At 34.8% G+C, this 15,571-nt stretch overlaps 2 protein-coding genes across 2 annotated transcripts; one reads left to right on the forward strand and one right to left on the reverse strand.

Moving 5' to 3' along the window:
- Nucleotides 1-7,666: 7,666 nt before the first annotated feature.
- LOC121467087 lies at nucleotides 7,667-8,267 on the reverse strand. The gene has a single exon (XM_041708129.1). It carries the CDS (start codon nucleotides 8,243-8,245, stop codon nucleotides 7,880-7,882), a length of 366 nt encoding a protein of 121 aa, XP_041564063.1. The 5' UTR covers nucleotides 8,246-8,267; the 3' UTR covers nucleotides 7,667-7,879.
- Nucleotides 8,268-14,132: 5,865 nt separating this feature from the next.
- LOC108143152 (protein new-glue 3) lies at nucleotides 14,133-14,611 on the forward strand. Its single transcript, XM_017267400.2, has one exon. It carries the CDS (start codon nucleotides 14,161-14,163, stop codon nucleotides 14,536-14,538), a length of 378 nt encoding a protein of 125 aa, XP_017122889.1. The 5' UTR covers nucleotides 14,133-14,160; the 3' UTR covers nucleotides 14,539-14,611.
- The last annotated feature ends 960 nt before the right edge of the window (nucleotides 14,612-15,571 follow it).

Raw genomic sequence — 15,571 nt, forward strand, 5'->3', positions numbered from 1 at the left:
TAACGGTAAAAACCATTATTTTTTTTGATTTTGTTAATAACTCCAATAAATTATTTACCCTATCAAAAAAACTCTTAAACAAGAAAGAAAGCAAACTTCGGCAAGCCGAAGTTCATATACCCTTGCAGCTATTGCATGAATTAAATACTTTTGAAAACATTTAAATTATGATTTACTTGAGTATATACTGAAAAACAGTGAAGCTATGATGATTTGCAGCTCAATTATTAGATAGTTATTTTATATATTTTTATTAGTTCTATGGGAGCTATATGATATAGACGTCCGATTTTGATAAAATTTAAACCATAATTCTGAAATTGCCATATGTCGAAGAACTAAACAAAAAATTAAAAAACAGAAAAGTTATAATTTTTTTTCATTTATTTCTCCGATTGTTCCTATGGGACCTATATGATATAGTCGTCCGACTTTGATGAAATTTAAACCGTAAATCGAAAATATTTAACCATTACTAAATGTCGAAGACCTAAACAAAAAATTAAAAAACAGAAAAGTAATAATTTTTTTTCATTTATTTTCCGATTGTTCCTATTGGAGCTATATGCTATAGTCGTCCGATTTTGATGAAATTTAAAACGTAAATCGGAAATATTTAACCATTACTAAATGTCGAAGAACTAAACGAAAAATTAAAAAACAGCAAAGTTATAATTTTTTTTCATTTATTTTTCCGATTGTTCCTATGAGAGCTATATGCTATAGTCGTCCGATCCGGCTCGTTCCGACTTATATACTACCTGCAATAGAAAGACAGCTTTTGGGAAAGTTTCATGCAGATAGCTTTAAAACTGAGAGACTAGTTTGCATATAAACGGACGGACAGACGGACAGACAGACGGACGGACAGACGGACATGGCTAGATCGACTCTCCTAGTGATGCTGATCAAGAATATATATACTTTTTAGGGTCGGATATGTCTCCTTCACTGCGTTGCAAACTTCTGACTGAAATTATAATACCCTCTGCAAGGGTATAAAAAGTTGAAGATCTAGTTGAAATACACATTTCATGAATAGTGATTGTTTAGAGCAGACCGCCAGCACCTATTAAAATGCTCATAGGTGCGCGCTGCACATGCAGGGCTGTTATACAGCTTTGCATATTTATTGTTCTTCGTCTTTCTTATCTCGCTACATTTGTCGCGTTATCTATTCAGCTGAGCTACAGCGAAAACATGTACAAAATTTGAAGTCAAGCTTTCTGCAAGTCAGTTATACAAAATCGCTGCAACTCCGAGCACAGCTAGTAAAATCAAGAAATAATTTCAATTGAACCTATCGTGCGTTTAATTTATATTTCTAAACTAAAGGGTGGCATTTTGGTTGTTTTCCCCATAAACAGTGATTTTAGTGTTTCTTGCGTAAAGCTGCTAGTTTACCAGGAAAATGCAGAAACGGTTTGCCTCCAACTCGTCATTTTAAAATGGGCGCGTAATTAATTGGACCGGTGTGGCATCACTAAACTTTTATCTATATTTTTCAAAACTCATCTCAAAGGTTTTCGAATATCTAACGCTTGACGATTGATAAAATTTTATTTTTTTCAGACATAAAATCAGTTTACAGTGTAAACTTCACACTCGAACAACATCACATTTTTTACACCCTTGCAGAGGGTATTATAACTTTTTTCCGACCCCATAAAGTGTATATATTCTTGATCAGGACCAATCGATGAGACGATATAGCCATGTCCGCCTGTATCAATACCGTTTGCGAGCTCATTTTAAGGGCTAGCGATCTGAAACTTTACCAGTCGTCCTAAAAGGATCAAGTTTCTATATCCTATAGCTCCCATAGGAACTCGGTATTAAAAGCTATTGACGTGCATCTTTCCAAATGCATACCTTGATCAGGGTAAAAGCGCGTGCCTTCTAATTTCATGGGTTGCGTCTTTGGACTTGGGGCTGCACCTTTTGGCCAACACCTATGCAACAAGATGAGCCCCCTTAGAAAATCTAAAAGACCTCATTCGCTTCTCACTCACCCTGAACTTGGCCGGAATCCCGCTGGGATCTTCCTTTTGGGCTCCTTTGCCGTGATAACTCAACCGATCACTTTGGATGCCCAATTAGGAATGGCGGCTAGTGACGCCGCAATAAAGGCGGCAACCTTTTGTTATTTTTCTCGCTACTTTTGCATTTTTATCAATTTCAGCAAAGTGTGCAAGGATATTAAGTCTTCGACTTGCAAAGCTATCTTCCGTCCTCGTCTTTATTTAAATTAATGATATAGTTTTTATAATTTTAATTTTGGTTTAATTTGCCTATGGTTTTTATTATTGTTTTTAATTTTGTTGTAATTTAAATATATTCAGTTGTACAAGTTTTTGGTAGATTTTTCTTTTAAAATTTTTAGTGTTTGGTATTATTTTCTGATATTGTTTTTTTTTTGGCAGATATGGTGCAGAAAGGGGGGAAGGTATTCGGGAAGAAATAAACGATGAATGCGATTTTTGTTTAAAAAAATTTGTAATTGCATGTATATGTTGCACATCGAAAACATTCATTCCGATAATATTTCGATAACATTCACGAACGCGATGATGTATCGATGAACGTTAAGATAGTTAGCTCATCTCTGCCAACATCACGACAAATTGGCCCGCAACTTTGGTCGATATCTCATTATATATTAACTTTACCGAAACTAGTCACTTAACAAAAAATGTGTATTTCAAATAGACCTTTCCCTTTTGTTTGGATGAATTTTTTTACAAAGGTCATATGCTGCATTTTATTGTTTGTCCTGTGTTCCAATTCATAATTGAACTCTTGCGGCTCTTAAGATCACCTTGCTATTCTGGAACTAATATCAAATTATTTGAGCGTTAGGACTAAGGTCTTGCATTCTGTCACAATTTTAAGCCGCTTGTCTTGCAAAACAATGAAAAACCTCTTCAGCGCGATAATTATGGATAAGGTCTCTAACTTATGAATGTGATTATTTATATGTGATGCCTCCGTTGTCGTGGATCTTCTTGAGAAGAAAACAATTGGATGCAACATTTCATCTTTTCTTTGAAAAGCACAGCTCCCAGTCCTAAAGCTCTGATCGTATTAAGCCAAAACTGCAGCTTTCATTAACTTTGCATTGCCTCATTCTTTAAAACTCTATTTTTTCTTTATAAGTCATATATGGATTCGCTATCATTGAAAAATCCTTAAGAAACATGCGAAAACTAAACAAAAGACCCAGAACAATTTACACTCCGTCCACTTTTCCCGGAATTGAAAACTTTTCTATCGCTTCCAAGCAATCATCGTTAGCTTTAATTTTATCATTTGAAAACACAAACCCCAAATTTTGCATTTTTCCATTCTCAATTTCAATATTCTAAAATTTCCATGTGTTCATCTAAACTCTCGTTGCCAATTAATATGGCGTCCATGTACATAATATAATATGCTTAATTTGCAGTTGAGGGGTTTTAAGTTTTCCAAAACCACATTCATTTCACACTTTATTTTCGGAACTTCAGGTCGCCTTATTAAATTTATTCGACCATATTCATTTGATCATTATCATTATCACTAATGTTTTAAAGTCTTTCTCCTTTTGCAACTTCTAAAATATTTGTTTGCATAACTTGCTGGGAAAAATCGTAGTCAACCAATTCAAAAAGTTTCTTTTCCTAAGATTTGTTTTCCTAAAATATTATTTCCTAAACTAGTTCATCCTTAAATTTTTTATCCTAACCTTTTCCTTTCAAAACGTGGGTCTTCTAAATTCTATCTTTCTAATTGATTTTCTTTGAAATCTCCTGATTTAATGTTTAAATTTAATGCATCCATAAAACCTCTGTCCAGCACAGTATTGTAGACCATAGATTCTCCGCCCCAATATTAAAATTTAAAAAATCGTTATTTCTTATTTTGAAATAAAACAATATTGTTCTCGGCTTTTCAATAAGCTTTTCCTCAATCAAAAACTAGCCTTCTCCTGGGATTCTAACTTTATATTTTAAGACTTACATGCAACCTTTATCAAAGGTATACCAGTATACTGGGTTGTTGGTACATATCAAGCATTCTGTAATGACTGGCTGGTCAGAGTTTTCAAAACAAAACATTTTAAACTATATTACGTGATTGTTAACGCACTCTTTCTAATTCCGCTTATATGTATATTATCTGGCCCAGTGACCTTTTTCATTGCTGTTGTAGCAACGCATCTCCTTGCTAGTCGGATCACTCTTCCATGGTTGCTCCTTGCTTTCTCCAGGAGCCCTTGCTGGCAGTATTAAGTCAGCAAGGGCTGTGGGCATACTTCCAGGATTATAAAAACACTGCAGCTTGCCTTGAGTGCGCAAATTAAGCGCTGGAATGCCAACGGAGAATCAGAGTCCATCCATCAACTCGTCATCCCCCATGCTGACATCTCGGACCAGCCTGCGTCACTCTTCAAAATTTTCTTTATTTTATTAGCTTTGCATTTTATTTATTGAATCTTCTCCTTTTGGATACTAACAATAAGTGTATCAAATATTATGGTAATAGCTTAACTAACAGACGTATGACTGAGTTATGGGGCCCTGAGAATTATTGCTGGGTTGGGAGGTCGTTGCGTAGTAGGCGGGTTCTGCTGGATTTTTTGGGTACACAGAGAGTTTTTCATTGTAGGTCGTTTTTTGTTTGTCTATTTTATCTTTTACTGCAAGAATGCGGAGGACCCTGTGGATGTTTTGGTTGCGAAACTACCATGGTGCCCCAGTGATAGTTCTTAGGATTTTTGATTGTGCGCGCTGTATGATGTCTATATTGCTGCTAATCGCGTTCCCCCATAGCTGGGAGCTATATGTCCAGATGGGACATATATATCAGAGTGGAATTGTACAGCAGGTCGTCAGATGTTGTTGTGTTGCACCTTACTGCGAAGACTCTGTGTAGAGATACGACTCAAGTAGCGTATGAGTGTAGGTAGGCAAGTTTGTTTAGATTTTATACATGAGGCCATCGAGCCAGACTCGATCGAAAGTTTGAGATACATAGAGGAATATTGCGTTGCAGCATTCCTGATGCTCGCAGGCCGTGCGAATTTCTGGTGTTATTCTGTTAACTGGTTCGATTGTTCCATGGCTTTGACGGAAGCCAAATTAATGTGCCGGGGTGGCATTGTGTGCTTCCAGATATGGTGTTATGCTTGCCAAAAGGTATTTTTCCAACATTTTAGACATACACGATAATAAACTAATTGGTCTGTAGGACGACGGTCTTTTCCGGGCTTCGGTATCATTATGATAGTAGATTTTTTTTTATTTTCTAGGATAATTCCCATTAAAGAGTTTACAACTCGATAGCAGAGTTTGGAAGTTTAATTATCATTTTTGGGGTTATAAGGTCACCGCCCGGCTGAAACTGTGAAAGTAAACTGCAAACTTCTCGTTCTGTTGCCAAACGACTTCCACTCGTTGCCACTAAAAGCAAGTTGTTATTGATCGTACTTTTCACTCGTCAGTAACATAGCCTTCCCATTGTATGATCCAGAATCAAACGGAAATTTTACCGGAAGATCCATCCGAATTTCCTTAGCCAAATGGGATCCAACTGAAGAAAAATCGACTTAATTGCTTCTGCTACCGACAACGGCCAGATGCTGTTGGAAATATCCAGAATCGTTACTTTGGATGACGTCGACTTCGTCTTTTTGAAATGCACTCGCAATAACAATACTTGTTATTTAATATTTATGTTATTATTATTAAGTTTGAATGTCGATATATAATATATGTAATCTTTTAAGTTTCGATCGCAATTTCTTTGATATCGATACTATTGGATAAGAAGCTCAAGAAGAGCAGTGTATGGTCACTTTTGCCCTTATGATCGACACGATTGGTTTGTAGTTTCTCTCAAGAAAAAAAAGAATTTGTATTTTAATTTAAGGTACTTGAAAACAGATAGTAAAACGCATTTAAGCACAGCCGAACGAATTGCTCGAAACTGATTGCAATAAACGTTACGTTTCGACACTTCAAAAACAGAGTCTTCGCAGTTAAAAGGCGCTGTTTACGTTCAGCCAGCACAATAAGCGTTTTTATACCCTTGCAGAGGGTATTATAATTTCAGTCAGAAGTTTGCAACGCAGTGAAGGAGACATCTCCGACCCTATAAAGTATATATATTCTTGATCAGCATCACTAGGCGAGTCGATCTAGCCATGTCCGTCTGTCCGTCCGTCTGTCCGTCCGTCTGTCCGTCCGTTTATATGCAAACTAGTCTCTCAGTTTTAAAGCTATCTGCATGAAACTTTCCCAAAAGTTGTCTTTCTATTGCAGGTAGTATATAAGTCGGAACGAGCCGGATCGGACGACTATAGCATATAGCTCCCATAGGAACAATCGGAAAAATAAATGAAAAAAAATTATAACTTTGCTGTTTTTTAATTTTTTGTTTAGTTCTTCGACATTTAGTAATGGTTAAATATTTCCGATTTACGGTTTAAATTTCATCAAAATCGGACGACTATAGCATATAGCTCCCATAGGAACAATCGGAAAAATAAATGAAAAAAATTATAACTTTGCTGTTTTTCAATTTTTTGTTTAGTTCTTAGACATTTAGTAATGGTTACATATTTCCGATTTACGGTTTAAATTTCATCAAAGTCGGACGACTATATCATATAGCTCCCATAGGAACAATCGGAAAAATAAATGAAAAAAATTATAACTTTTCTGTTTTTTATTTTTTTGTTTAGTTCTTCGACGTTTAGTAATGGTTAAATATTTCCGATTTACGGTTTAAATTTCATAAAAGTCGGACGACTATATCATATAGCTCTCATAGGAACAATCGGAAAAATAAATGAAAAAAATTATAACTTTTCTGTTTTTTAATTTTTTGTTTAGTTCTTCGACATATAGCAATGGTTAAATATTTCAGAATTATGGTTTAAATTTTATCAAAATCGGACGTCTATATCATATAGCTCCCTTAGAAATAATAAAAATATATAAAATAACTATAAAATAATTGAGCTGCAAATCATCATAGCTTCAATGTTTTTAAACATATACGAAAGTAAATCATAATTTTAATGTTTTCAAAAATGTTTAATTCTTGCAATAGCTGCAAGGGTATATGAACTTCGGCTTGCCGAAGTTTGTTTTCTTTCTTGTTATTATGTCCTATCGACAACGGAATTCAGCAAAAGTCAACAATACTCTCTTAACAGCTCTTCCATGGCTTCCCGGACTAGATTCAGCTCCCTGCGATTTTGCTCTTCAATTCAACATCGACTTCCTTCCAGGGCTCCTATAGTAGCGCTGCGTCGGCGTTCTGATGGAACCTTATATAGATCCTTTGACAAGTTTAGGAACTCCAACCACTTTTTTAGTTGAGTAACTGTAAGACTTCTAAGATTGTGTCTGTACTTAATGACTTCTTTTAAAATCTTAAATTAAAATTATTAGTAAAAAATCAAATTTCTCTGCCCACTACTGTATATGATATAGTCGTCCACTTTAATCAAAAATAATCAAATATTATTGCTGATCAAAAATATATATAATTCATAGGGTCGGAAACGTGTCCATCACTGCGTTGCAAACTCCTGACAGAAATTATAATACCCTTTGCAAGATTATTGAAATCGGACAACAACATCACAAAGCTACCAAAGGAATGATCCGAAATATTATAAGGTCGACATTGCTTTATTGTTCTTTAACATAAACTCATGTACGATGGTGAAAAGGTAGGCTTTCCATGTTGAATGGCTCTTGACTTAAATTCATGTTTTGTTATACTTGTAGCCCTATTGTTTGTTGCATGCTGGTTTTTCCATTAAAGAACCCAAGGAAAAAAAAAATATATATTGCTTTAATTCCCAAGGCATCTGCACCAGCTTCACCTATCCGCGCAGCTGGTTGATCAGACGGCGCTGGTTCTCCAGTTGCAGGCGCAGCCTCTGAGTCCTGCGCTGCCTCATGCGCTCGCGGCGCTGGCGCTGCCGAGCCAGGCGACGGCGGCGGGCTCGTCTGCGCCTCTTGGCCTCCGCCGACGAAGGGGACTTGGTGGAGGAGGAGGCTTTGGTGGTGGTGTCGGAGGAGGAGGCGGCGGGGGTGGTGGCGGCGGCGGAGGAGGCGACGGTGGTGGTTTCGGAGGAGGCGGCGGTGGTGGTGGTGGTTTCGGAGGAGGCTTCGGTGGTGGTGGTGTCATCCTGAGCCTGGACAAGGCACAAGAGCACACCGAAGACAAGAACGTATAGGAACCGCATTGTGATATGTCTGATCTCGAAAACTGGGTGGGCTTTTATACGCAATCTGGGCCAGACATGAACTTACCTTGTAATGAAAAACTACACCGTTGCTGCTCGACAATAGAAAATATTTGCACAGCTTGTCGGTCTCGACAATATCTGCGGCATGATCTCAAATACTGTTGGGCTTGTAAGGTCAATCACATCATTAAAACCTTACCAAAAAATCCGTCAGTATCCCAAGTATCAAAGAATTGGGCTTTTGCAATTATGTGTTCGGGACAATTAAGTTTGATTTAATACCAGATTGATATGCAGCACTTATCAAACTTGCCATATCATTATAGTATTTTTAATATCAGGATGAAATTTTTTCGTATTAGATAATATTATTTCATGCAAAACTGTTTTTTTTTCATAGAAGGCTGAGATTATTTCATATGAATCTGTCATGGTTTTCATTTTAACTTATGTTTTTTATACCTGGCATAATTTTAAAATATTTTTTTTTCTACTTTTAGTTTGTAATTTAAATGTATATTTTTTTAATGATGCCCTAAGATAAAAAATGAATATTACCAACCAATTTTAAAATATTAATAATTTACTTGCTTGGGAATGCTTTCACCTAACAACCTTCTCCCTTGAACTCTGCTTTTAAGTCGAGATCTTCTCGGCTTGGGAAAATAAGATCCAGGATCAGCACCGCTTATATAATTGTTTTTATTAGCCACACTATAGAATAACATTGAGGAGATATAATCATATTAATATTTTTTTAACGTTTGATTATAATTTACATATAATAACCAATATACATTTCATAGGCGGCGGAATCAATTTTCTGGTCCTCTACAAATTGCATAAGGGATGGATCCTTCATGACACACTACTTCCTATTTTAAAAAATTTAATTTGTTCATACTTACAAAGATCTTTATTTTTTTAAGCACTAAAACATCTTACCTTGAAAACTGTTGACAAACGCGTTATAATACCAAAATATACCCTAGATATACACAAATAAAAGTCTTGCAGCCACACTATTTTTTCGAAGATTCTTCAAATTAATGACATCTTTCCACATCTTTCCATTGGAAACGGTTGGATTTTTTGACAAATGAAAAACTCGGATTTCCACAGAGCACATCCACCTTCAATTTTCCAATTTCAGTTGATGTGAGATCAGCCGAAATCGCAAATGTTAACGGCGGGAAATTTTTAGAACGGAAATAAATTGGGATTTTAGAATTATGTGTTCGAAACAAATTAAGTTTAAATTATTATCAAACAGAAACGCCTCTTAACAAGGCGTGACGATAGTACCTTCAACATATAAAACATCTGATATCAACTTTTGTGACGAAAAATTAATTAGCATTCGACTAAATAAATACACTTAAAAAAATGTTTCCATTCGGACCGCATCATCCAAGTATGTTGCCTACACAGGTATTTATTATTTTAGCGTGATAATTGTGTTAAAAAAGCGTAATATTTTACCAATCCACGCTCAGGTACTCCACTTAAAAAGTTTTTAGTATGTCACTTTCACCGACCTCCTCAACCAATCAACTTTCCTAAAGTCTTGGTATGCAATTCTCATTCATTTAGCGATACCTTTCAATATGTGTATTACTCGTCACGATCGGACCATCACAGCTGATTTTCAATTCTGCAGCTATAAATTAGTAGTCTTTTATGCACACGCTCTTGGTGCTCATCGTCACTACATGTACTGTCGTCCATAGTGATACGAAATGATTTAATAACCATTTGTATTTATCTTCTGTTGACAATAGCCCTAGGAAGTTGATCCCTATTTAACTTGTTTCTGAACAAAACAAAAAGGATTATTTAAAAAAAAATTAATTTATAAGGTAAAAGTTAAACGATGTTTAAATACATTTTTCTGAATTTCTGCATTTCCAACAACATTGACCAAAACTTATTGAAAAAGTAAAGCATTTGATGAGCAATACAATTAAATTTAGCATTAAACAATTTCCTAGTGAGACTTTATTTGGAAATGCCCAAATAGGAAAAGTTTGTGATGAGTTCAAGGAAAGACTAGATGAAGATGCAGGAATTAAAATGTTACACAGAGAAAAAAAGCAAGATAATACCAGTTCGGTATATTCTCCTCAATTTTTGCATATCAATTTTCTTATACCAAAACGATCTTTTTCATATCTATAAGATACAAAAGCATATTATATATATCAAAGTTATGAATAATAATAATAAACTTTTATATGAAAGCACCACACATAGGCATGGTTTTCATGTCAAAGTTAGTTCGAAAAGTCTTCGATACTATGGTACATTGCTGAGGACACAATGGAATTTAAAGAAAAGTGTAAAAAAATTCGTAGTTCGGAAACAGTGCAAGTAACTTTAACTTAGCCTGCAATGCACATTATTAACGATCAATTAACAGATTTCTTCGAAATATAGTAATAGTTAAATATTTCAGAATTACGGTTTAAATTTCATTAAAATCGGACGACTGTATCATATAGCTCCCATGGGAACAATATAAATATATGCTTCCTTTCTTGTTAATGATCAAATTTCATGCAAAGTTGAATATAAAGAAAAAAAATCTAATGAAAAAAATTGAATAGTTAGCTAATCAAATTTCTTGTAGTCATTGAAATTGATTAAAATGCCAATTGAAAATGTAGTTTATCTGGATTTCTTACTTATTTATAAAATATCGACAAAAACTTAAAAAAATCATGTTTTTTTCGTAGTGGGATACTTTGCTTTAGAATTACTTTCGGGTACCCTCTGAAAATGGAGAGATACCTTTAAAAATAAGTTATTTGATCAATTTACTAACAAAATTACCCGACGATTTTGCGCGGTCTTGCTTTAGTTTTCAAAAATCGTGGTTTTAGGTATGAACTTTATTTGGAGAAAAGGCAGTACACACAAATAATATAATAATGCGTACACTGAAGGGCCGTAATGACGTCATCATAATACAATTGTTTTTTAAACTTTTGATAATGCAGATGCAAAGTTGGTTAGTTGGTTAAAAAGTTCAATCTTTTAAGAAGATAGTCAGCTTTATTTCAGCTTCCTAGCTGTACAGGGAAAGAAATGGCAGATTTTTGGCCATAATATTAGATTTCTGGCCTACTGTGCAGTGTTGGGAAAGGTACTAGTTCTTTGGATCTAGGTAAGGTACAAGGTATTTGTGAAAATAAGTACTTAGGTAACGTAAAATGTACACAATTTGTTATGAACCTAGGTTATGTAAAAGGTACAAAAATGGTAAAAAAAAACATATTTTTAATATTTTTTTTTTTTTAATTTAATCGTTTTGTTTTTCACGAAGTTGCAAGGGTATTGTGATATTGTGTATATGTTGTACCATAAAACATGTAACAAGAAACTTATTTTATCTTGCAAGTGCGGTGGAATCAACTTTAATTTGCAGTTTTTTTTTACATATTGGGGAAAAGAATACGAAATTCAATTTAGTGGTATCAAGCTAATTTGAAATCAAAATTGAATAAAAATATTTCAGTACCTAAATACCCATTAAAAATCTTTTTAAGATAAATAAAAAACTTTACCTATAGGTAAGGTAAAAGGTAGCCTCATATTTCCTTACCAAGGTAAGGTATAAGGTAACAAAAAAATTTAATGTTTACACAGCTTTTCAAGTAAATTTGTTTTCTTTACTTGGCCAAATATTTTCTGTGCTGGTATTTTATGAACTTATATTCCTACACCCAACCCCAACCTAACCCTATAACTGAAAAATAGGCTTTACTTTGTCATAAAGAAGCTAAGGTTTTTGAAAAACTAACAAATTTATTGGCGTGGATTTCTCCGGAACTACATTTTTTATTAAGGATGTTGTAAATGTTGGCTTCTTTTGTTTTAAATCATTTACAATTGATCTTGTTTTAAATATCAAACCAAACGAGTATTTTTAATATACTTGCATAGGATTTTAACCCTATGTTAACCAGTTAACTCTATGAAGTAAGATAAGTTTAAATAGAATGTTAAAAATATACAATTTTTAAACGACATAGAGTCGATCCAGCCATGCCTGTCCGTCCGTCGGTTATTTCGTCCGTTTCTACTCAAATAAATCAATGTTTTTTGTATGATACTTTCTCCAAGGGTATACAACTTTAATGTCGTTGCTTTTTAACATAACGTACCTCGAAGTATGCAGGCCCGTCTCCGGTTCTAACAGTTGTGACTACGCACTTTTTGACCCCGTTCGGGCTTGATTTTATACCGTGTTGAAGGAATTTTTTTCGGGATGTGCCTGCAATAGAAATAAAACTTTTGGAAAAGTTTCATGCAGATAGCTCTAAAACCAGAGCTCCCAAAACCGTTCCCATTATACTTGTTGTCAGAAAAATATCAAATATCTTAGGTCTTAATTAACAAGAAAGGAGCAAACTTCGGCAAGCCGAAGTTTATATACCCCTTCCAGCTATTTCAAAAACTAAATACTCTTGAAAACGTTAAAATTATGATTTACTTGCGTGTATGTTTAAAAACATTGAAGCTATGATGATTTTGATGAACCGTAATTCTGAAATATTTAACCATCTCAAAGAACTAAAAAAAAAAATTAAAAAACACCAAAGTTATAATTTTTTTTTTTTTTTCCGATTGCTCCTATGGGAGCTATATGCTATAGTTGTCCGATCCGGCTCGATCCGACTTATATACTATACTGTCCGTCCGTCCGTCCGTTTCTACGCAAACTAGTCTCTCAGTTTTAAAGCTATCTGCATAAAACTTTTCCAAAAGTTGTCTTTCTATTGCAGGTAGTATATAAGTCGGAACGAGCCGGATCGGACGACTATAGCATATAGCTCCCATAGGAACAATCGAAAAAATTAATAAAAATAAATTATAACTTAGCTGTTTTTCATTTTTTTTTAGTCCTTCAACATATAGTAGTGGTTAAATATTTGCCGAAGTGCCAAAGATTGCTTCCTTTCTTGTTTTTTTTTAGTTCTTCGACATATAATAATATTTCAGAATTACGGTATACATCTCATCAAAACCGGACGACTATATCATATAGCTCCCATAGGAACAATCGGAAAAAAATACAAAAAAAATTATAACTTTGCTGTTTTTTAATTTTTTTTTAGTTTTTCGACATCTAGTAATGGTTAAACTTTTTAGAATTACGGTTTAAATTTCATCAAAATTGGATGACTATATAATATAGCTCCCATAGAAATATAAAAATATATAAAATAACTATCTAATATTGGGCTGCAAATCATCATAGCTTCAATGTTTTTAAACACATACGCAAGTAAATCATAACTTAAATGTTTTAAAAATTATTAAATTCTTGCAATAGCTGCAAGGGTATATAATTTTCGGCTTGCGGAAGATTGCTTTCTTTCTTGTTTTTCCTATTGTTCCTATGGGAGCTGTATGCTATATGCTATCTGCAATAGAAAGACAATTTTTGGGAAAGTTTCATGCAGAAAGCTTTAAAACTGAGAGACTAGGACAGACGGACATTGCTAGATCGACTCTCCTAGAGATGCTGATCAAGAATATATATGTATATATGTATACTTTATAGAGTCGGAAATGTCTCCTTCACTGCGTTGCAAATTTCTGACTGAAATTATAAGGGTATTACATTATTATTTTTAAAAATATCGTGCTGCAATAGTTCAAAAGTATTGAATTAAACCTTTGAGAATCTGATTATGTACCGGAAGTAACGGGATACATACTACTTACTAACTTGTCTCGATACTCACATGGTCTTAGCTATTTGTTACTTCTTACGTCTAAGTCTTTGTAAAAATCGCCAATTATAAGCCAACAATTTCTGTTTACTCGCTTCTGTGTAATTACCCCTTACTCAGCTTTGCTATAAAAACCGGCGGATGTGATCAAATCTGTCAAACACAATAAGCATGCGATTCACGTACGTTCTGCTCCTGGGCCTTCTCAGCTGTCTCCTGCTGGCCCAGCAGGGGCTCGGCGATGATTCTACCACGGCCACTGAGAGCACCACCGCATCGGACTCCACCACCGCGTCATCGTCGTCCGCAACAGCGACGCCCGCCGCGACCAATACCGACACCAGCACAACGGCTACGACCACGACCACGACCACCACCACAACCTCCTCCTCGACGTCCTCCAGTGCGGCCGCCCGGCGACGCAGGGCCGCCGCCCGTCGTCGGCGCTTGGCCCGCCAACGTCGCAGGCGCCAACAACGTCAAAGGCGCCGCCGCCAGCAACAGCGCAGGAGGCAGCAGCAAAGACGGCGACGAAACAATCAGGGATAGGGTTTTAAATCGGTATTTTGTACTTTTAGTGGAATACCTCATTATTTGCTAATAAAGAACATTTTTAAAAATATATACCCAATTTCATTACAAGATATTTTGGGGGGGTCAGTTCCCGTTGTCATGCCTCAAAAAACATTCTTTCTCAAAGAAAATATTTCAAAGATTTCAATACTGAAGATAAAGACTGGATACTTTTTGGCAAAATCATAAGTTTTGAATCAAATGAGATCATCGAATAACTTAAGTGGCATACACGGGAATTGAACTTACGACCCAAAATAATCGAATTCGAGGTCTTATCAAAAATATGCAGAACATATGCTAAAGATATGAAAAAGAAAGGAATAATAAGCTAAAAATATGCAAAATATATGCCAAATATATTCAAAATATGCAAATATATTTTATTGAAAAATTTAATTCTACTTGTAAAGTATAAGAAAGGGACCAATAAAAATGAGTTTTTGATTATATTTTAAACAAAACAGATAATCACAGATAATCTTGGCACACGGCTTAAACTTAATAGCGGAAAAAGGAAGAACATAATTTCCTATCGCTAACTCGTTCAAATCATTTGTAAAAAAAATGTTTGTAAAACTTCCGCTTAGAGTACAACGCTATAGCGTTGTATACAAGCACATATTAAGTAGGAAGCTACCCATCCCAACCAGATGGGGAAAATGGTTAAAGGCATAATTTTGTGCAGACAATATGGACGGAATAACAGAGGTGAAACAACCTTTTTGAACAAATAATATTTCAAATATATTTTTTTTAAATTTTCATTTTAGATACCTGAAACGCCTAATCCCGAAGATGCAATCCATAAAGAATAAACTGGCTAAAAATCAACAACTATATACGGATTTTACATATATATAAAATCAAATTTTGAGAGAGTTGGAGAAATTATAATTTCATTGGAAACGAAAGGACTGCCTTTGGCAAAGTCAATGCAATTGTTTAATCTGAAAATATTGTTTTTGGTGACGTTGGAACGGAGGTAAATAAATCCAGATTTCAATAG

Source organism: Drosophila elegans, unplaced genomic scaffold (assembly GCF_018152505.1).
Source record: "Drosophila elegans isolate 14027-0461.03 unplaced genomic scaffold, ASM1815250v1 contig_208, whole genome shotgun sequence".
Classification (NCBI taxonomy): Eukaryota; Metazoa; Arthropoda; class Insecta; order Diptera; family Drosophilidae; genus Drosophila; species Drosophila elegans.